This window comes from Poecile atricapillus, chromosome 1 (assembly GCF_030490865.1).
Source record: "Poecile atricapillus isolate bPoeAtr1 chromosome 1, bPoeAtr1.hap1, whole genome shotgun sequence".
NCBI lineage: Eukaryota > Metazoa > Chordata > Aves > Passeriformes > Paridae > Poecile > Poecile atricapillus.
In genome coordinates this window covers 2,894,789-2,901,267 of record NC_081249.1, presented here as the reverse complement: position 1 = coordinate 2,901,267, position 6,479 = coordinate 2,894,789, and the positions used below count along the sequence as shown (strand labels likewise).

Here is a 6,479-nt window from a genome sequence, read left to right as displayed (position 1 = left end):
GCCACGTCCAGCCCTTCCTTGGGCACCTCCAGGGATGGGCACTGCAAAGCTCCCTGGGCAGCCCCTGCCAAGGCCTGAGCTCCCTTTCCATGGGCAAATTCCTGCTGCTGTCCACCCTGAGCCTCCCCTGGCCCAGCCTGAGGCCTGAGCTCTCCTCCTGTCCCTGTTCCCTGGCAGCAGAGCCCGACCCCCCCGGCTGTCCCCTCCTGCCAGGGACTTGTGCAGAGCCACAAGGGCCCCCTGAGAGAATTCCAATAAATAAATTATCCAAAACTCAGGCTAAACACAGACTACCCTCAGGAGATCAACTCTCAGCACTAACTCTACTCTACAGCCACTTCCTTGTGTAAATTTGACCAGGAAAACGATTCCTTTCTATCCTGAAGTTCCAGACTGAGCTTATTGAAATTAATTTGTTCTATAAACCAACACAACACGTTCTGTGTCACCAGGCTGGAGTTTTCACTCAGTCCCTCATTAGAAATTATGTTCCTGATGGGCTGCAATGGGAATTTTTCCACAGAGGATCTTCAAAAGTCTTTTTTTTTCAGTTGTCCGGGATAAAATATAAGCGTGTGGATGGTGTGATGAAAACAAGGATGGCAGAGTGATAAATAATGGAGATGAAGTCACATTTCCAGGTGAATCCAACCCTTGTGGCATCCAGGCCCCTCCAGACACCACTGTACTTACAGGATGGGAGATCCTGGCAGAGCAGCCATTCCCAAAGGACTGAGCAATCAGGATGGAGAATCAGCTAAATTTACAATCTTTTAATGCAAAGAACTGAGGCTGAAAGGTTGAAAACTGCAATCCTGGGAGGGATAAACAGACAAGGAAGCGAGTGAGAGGTTCAAGGATGTACCTGCACCTCCTGCACGCACACAGCAGGGCTGGCACCGCTCCCAGGGGCTGTGTGCAGCAATTCCAGCTTTTACAACGGGTTTGAAAACATCTGAGGTTTCAGAAGAGCCATAAGAGCTTTACAGTTAAAGGATTTAAGGAGGTTAATCAAGTTAACATATATTTACGTGGAACAGTTTCAAACTGGAGCTGTTACTCATCGTTCTGGTGGCCACCAGCTGTAACTCAGCAGTCCCAGAACTGAAGGAGGACTGGGAGCCTGGAAATAACCTGGCTGAATCACTCCAGAGACACGGAAAACTCCTCCCACTTGGCAGAACCTACAGGAAAATCAGCTTTATCCAAAACTGGGTCCTACTGCACCCAGAGCCAGGGAGTTGGTGGTGCAGGAGGAACTGGGCTGGGTTCTGGGGATCCCAAAATCCCATTCCATGGCCTCAAAACCTGCTCGTCTGGGATAGGGAGGAAGCTGCAAAGCACATCAGAACACCCAGACCAAGAGATGAGGATTAAAGAACTCAAACTACAAGCACAGTCCATGAGAATCAAGCAGAGCTGTGTTCACACATCAGTGATTTGCAGACCTCGCTGGTTTTCAATTAAAAACTCCAAATTAGCTGTTACGCCTCCAACTTTTACTTTCATATTTTTAAGTCTGTTTCAATGTATCTGATATTTACATATTATAGTATAATTATACCTACCATACCATGGCTTGGAGTAGGTTAATTGCATAGGAAGACTTACTACGTTTACATTTTTTGTTTGTTTTTTTCTTAAATTACTCTTTTTTTTTTCTTCTTTTTTTTTTTTTCCTCTTTTTTTTCCTTTTTAAAAAGCACAGTAAAGAGTCTGAGGACAAATTATTCAACTGTTTATCATACATAAGACTGCATGACTATAATACAAAGGGCTTGTCTTTTCATTTAACGTTACAATATACACAGCAAGTCCGGACTAGATCTTACAATCTGAACACAGGTATTTAACCTTTTCCATGCTGTTTATGTTTACAATGCACAGAAGTCCTGTAACCAAACTGTGTAGTAAAGCACACAAAACTGGACTGTAACATAACACAGTATGCAGAAGCACTGGATTTTATGATTTTTTTTTTTTTTTTTTCCTTTCCTTTCTTGATGTAGAGGTTATTTCTTTGAACTGCTTTAGGTTTGGTGGGGGGGGTTGTTTTTTTTATTTGGCGCTTGCTAAGGGGTGGCAACCGGCGCGCTCGGTGTTACCCAGGTTCTGTATTACCCTTATATTCCTAGACAGCAGTAAGAACTGGATTCCTTTGTTTTGTTTTTAGTATTGCTAAACTCAGCATCCTTTTCTAAGGTGACAGCCTTCCAAATCCTGTAAACTTCTCTGAATTACTGAGCTTCAAAAAAAAAAACCAAAAAAAAACCAAAAAAAAAGAGAAAAAAAACGGGGGGGAAAGAAAATCCGCTTTCATCCACAGGGTTGATGTGTCGGTACAAAAAGAAATATTTGATTAAGAAAACCATGATTTACAAAAAAATGCTAATCCCAAGGATTCCTTCCCATTTACATGGTAGTCAGCTGCTGTGTTGCCACTGTGAGTATAAAAAATTCCACCTTTTCGACTGAAAAAACGACTTGGCCGCATGGAATTGACCATTTGCTGCTCAAATGAACTTTTCCAAGAGCTTACTGGCAGAGGTAGATCACTGCTTCTGTAAGAGAGGATGGGCAACACTGTTCATCTGGGATGGGCAGTCAAGGAACTCACCTTCATTCTTTCACCAAGGTTGGTTTTTTTTCACGCAGCTATTTTTTTTTATTTTCCTTTTCCCACAAAAAAAAAATTAAAAATCTCTTGGATGGGCCCGTAAATTTTGCAACTGCCAAGCTGACTGTGTTATATTAAGGCAGCATTACCCAAAAATTAGGCACCTGTTAAATACAGCCTGCTAACCTCAGGTCTCCTGTGAGGGTTTTGCTTTACTCAGCCTATTATTTTTTTGGACCTGTTCATGCAATCAAGGTCTTTGCCTTCAAGTTTACAATTATGTTAATAAGGAATACAAGAATCAACTGCTGGTTTCATAGCTTCTGGATCTAGTGTCCCTTTTAACCTTCAGAAGCCTGAACACATTGATAATGTAACAGATGTTATAGTCTCCAAGTAGATGTCAATCTATTATCTTCAGTACACAGATTGCTGTAAATGTATTGGCTATGAATTCAACAACAGTTCCAGTTTTGTTTAAGCAATAGTACAGCCATAATTTTTCAACTGACATTTAAAAATGGTCTAGTTACACCTTGTGTCAAAGTGCAGAACTGCTACATTATTGGTTACAGACATCTATGTGCTATAAAAACAGCTTTGGTACAATAAATTATCAAAAAAGAAAATAAATTTTTGTAAAATTCACAGCATAATTGTGAGGCAAAAAAGCAGTCACATAAAATTCTGCATTTTTTTTTTTTTTAAAAATGTTCAGGATGAACAGAAGACGTCTTTGTGCAGAAGTAATGGTGGAGAAAACCACGTGCCGAGAAAAAGCAAAAGAAAAAAGTAAAAAGCAGGAAGGGACACAGTTGTAGCTATTTCCATCAAACGCAAACCACTACTCCTGTGACCTTCAACCAATAAGGAAGTCAACTTTATGACACACGCAAAGTGACCTTGCAATACCTTACAATAAGTGGGTCACAAAAGTCTATTTTAAAAGAAAGGCCTCTTGAATTACCCATTCTCTGTGTTTTCAGCATTAAGGACTGTCTGCAAAAGCATGTCCAAAAGTGATTGCATCTGAAATGGTAGGCTCTTCTAACTTAAGAGTCCAAATCCATAAGGCCAAAGGTTATCCCAAAGACCACCACTTAGACCTCCCCAGGACTGGCCAGGACCGACCCGTTGATTGCTTCTCAGTGCACCTCAGTTATGAAACCAGTCAGATTTCCATCCTAACTGCCCGTGGGCTCCAAAAGGTGGCACCCACAGAATTCCCATCACAATTGCTGCTTTGATCCTCAGTAGATTCAGAAAAGGAGAGTTCTGCTCACCGCCACTTCGCATGCTCAATGTGCCTCACAAACTCCGTCACAACCGTCCCTTTTTACAGCTGAAGAATAATATATTTGTGTAATCTGAAGGTCCCTCTTTCTTACAGTACTGCATTTCTGTGCCCATGGTTGTTTGGGGAATTAAAAAAAATATATATATTACTCACTCCCCCTCCCACCCAAAAAAACTTCAAAGGGCCTTTTTTTAGAAATCATGTGCAATGCCTTTAAAAAGAAACTAGTTTGCAACTATGACTAACATTTGAACAATAACCCCTGTCGAATGAGAGAAAAAAAAAACCAAAAAAAATTAAAAATAAAAAAAATCAAAACCCCTCCCCAAAAAAAACCGAACTATGACTAGGTTGTGGCAAGTTAAAACGGGGGAAGCAAAAGGTGAACACCACTACGCTATCCGTTAAGGTGGGTCCAGACATGGCTCTTAAAAAAAAAAACCAACCAAAAAAACCTCCCCCCAGCAAAAAACCAACAGAAAAAAAAAACAAACTTCATTGTCCCTTTGCAATCTTTTCAAGTTTAAAAAAATAGTCAACTTTGCCCTCCTGTAGCGGTTCAGTGAGTTTATCTCCTTCTGATTCAAGCAGCTTTGCACTTTGTTTTTTTGGAAAAACACCACTTCTATAAAAACACACAAGAAACAAACTTAGTTTCAGTTTAGTCACGAGCTAGCCACAGGACTTTGCTGAACACAAACTCCTGTCATGGGAGACTCTTCTCTATCAATGCCTTGCCTCATGGCAAGGTGTCCTTCAGTCATGTAATGAGCAGGACCTGTATTAGCAGAAAACTGGTACGTGGGATGTCCAGCTATGCCAGTTTCTTGGCGCGGATTAGAGAAGACTGTTAAATTCATGTCCATAGCTCCGTTCTGTCCAAAGTCCAAGGTATTAGCAGCCACTGGGCGGTTCTGATAGGCCTGATTGCCTTGGTTACCAGTAGAGGAGGAAGATGTAGAGGAAGAAGTAGTTGAGGAAGACAGGGATGTCATGGAGTGGTGACTGTGGCCCACCTCCATAGAATCCTGGGTGGAGGAGCTGTTTGTTGGAGAATTGTAGACTCTCGGCCTGGTCCGGCTGCCCAAGGCTTGCTGTCCATGGTGGTGGTGGTGGTGGTGGTGATGGTGGTGGTGGTGGGAGCTGTTGCCATGGTGATGGTGTAATGCGTTCTGTTGCTGAGGGTTTACATGGAAGGTGGTTTCCTGAACCGGGTGGTTCTCGACGGTGACCTGGGTGGGAGCTTCGGTGGCTGTCCAACCGATCGGAGGAGGAAACTGCTGTCGAACCTGCAAAATTCCAATTGAGATGCTGACTCACAGCTTCACCCAATCACAGAATCATAAAGGTTGGAAAAGACCTCCAAGACCATTCAACCTCTGACCACTTTGTTGACTGAGTGTCACATCCAGTCGGTTCTTGAATATGTGAGAGATGAAGTTATTTGCATCTACGCCAATTTTTTAAAGCGTTAACCAAGCCTTGCAGTTGCACAATTATTCTAGAAATGCAGGTGTGTACTTAGGAATAATTTTCAATACTTTTCTATCTTGAACAATATGTGAGATATTAGGTTATTCATATTTATGCCAATTTTTTTAAACATTATCCAAGTTTTGCAGTTGCACAATTATTCTAGAAATGCAGGCATGTACTTAAGAATAATTTCCATTACTTTTCTATATATACCTTAAGAAAAATGAATGCACATCCTGGATGTTATTTTCAAACAGTAAAAGGAAGTCCGATAAGTGACTTTGCTGTCATAATTATAGAGGCAGCTTTACATTATAGTGAGAGTAACAGCATTTGTACAACATTTAGAAAAATAAAGCCCTGACCTCTGGCTGAGGAGCCTGGAGACAATAAGCAAAGCAAACGAAATTAAAATGTTGTAGCTCATACCTTGAAAGGTGCCAACAGCATTAGAGGAACCTCTGGAACAACACAGCTGATTAAAGGCTACTGAAAGAGCAAGGTCTATCTACAAACCAAATAATTGTCTAGATGGGGGAGAATTTCTAGTTTTATCTGTTCTGCACTAAGATGTTGTGCATTACCTGTGGGCTGTGTGTTTCACAGTCCATAGCTTGAACAGCAGCAGTGAAGTGCCCACCGCTGTGTCGATGCTGGTGTGTGGGGTCTGACCGTGCCCTTCCGCTGTTGCTCGTGCCAGAAGATCCACCTGGAAAACCCCAACATGCTCAATAACTAAAGGGGCACAGAATTTACAGCTATGAAACAATGGCAGCATAAAGATTTATAAAGTGCTTTAAGGGAAAAGTGTAAGATCAATGTTAATCACTCACATTTTTGCTCATCTAGTTGGGTTTTTGGGGGTTTTCTGTTTACCTGTTCCAGCTGATTAAAATAATTGTTTAGTGATCATGACTGATATTTTTTGACAATACGAAAAATATATTAACATTTCACAGAATCATGGAATATTCTGAGCTGGAAGCAGACCCACAAGGATCATCCAGTTCAACTGCCCAACAACCCCAGCCTGGGCATCCCTGGCAGTGCTATCCAAGCTCTCCTGGAGCTCTGGCAGCCTCGTGGCCG

The 6,479-nt window shown here is 41.8% G+C and overlaps 1 protein-coding gene across 5 annotated transcripts in view; it reads right to left on the bottom strand.

Moving 5' to 3' along the window:
* Window positions 1-1,717: 1,717 nt before the first annotated feature.
* Window positions 1,718-6,479, bottom strand: part of DYRK1A (dual specificity tyrosine phosphorylation regulated kinase 1A) — a 70,415-nt gene continuing 65,653 nt past the window's right edge. For all 5 annotated transcript variants that reach the window (XM_058859789.1, XM_058859785.1, XM_058859784.1 and 2 more), the window contains 2 exons: window positions 5,975-6,099; window positions 1,718-5,203 (listed from right to left, as the gene is read on the bottom strand). In XM_058859789.1, the coding sequence (XP_058715772.1) occupies window positions 4,580-5,203; window positions 5,975-6,099 (749 nt within the window). In that variant the 3' untranslated portion in view covers window positions 1,718-4,579. The remainder of the gene's footprint in view (window positions 5,204-5,974; window positions 6,100-6,479) is intronic.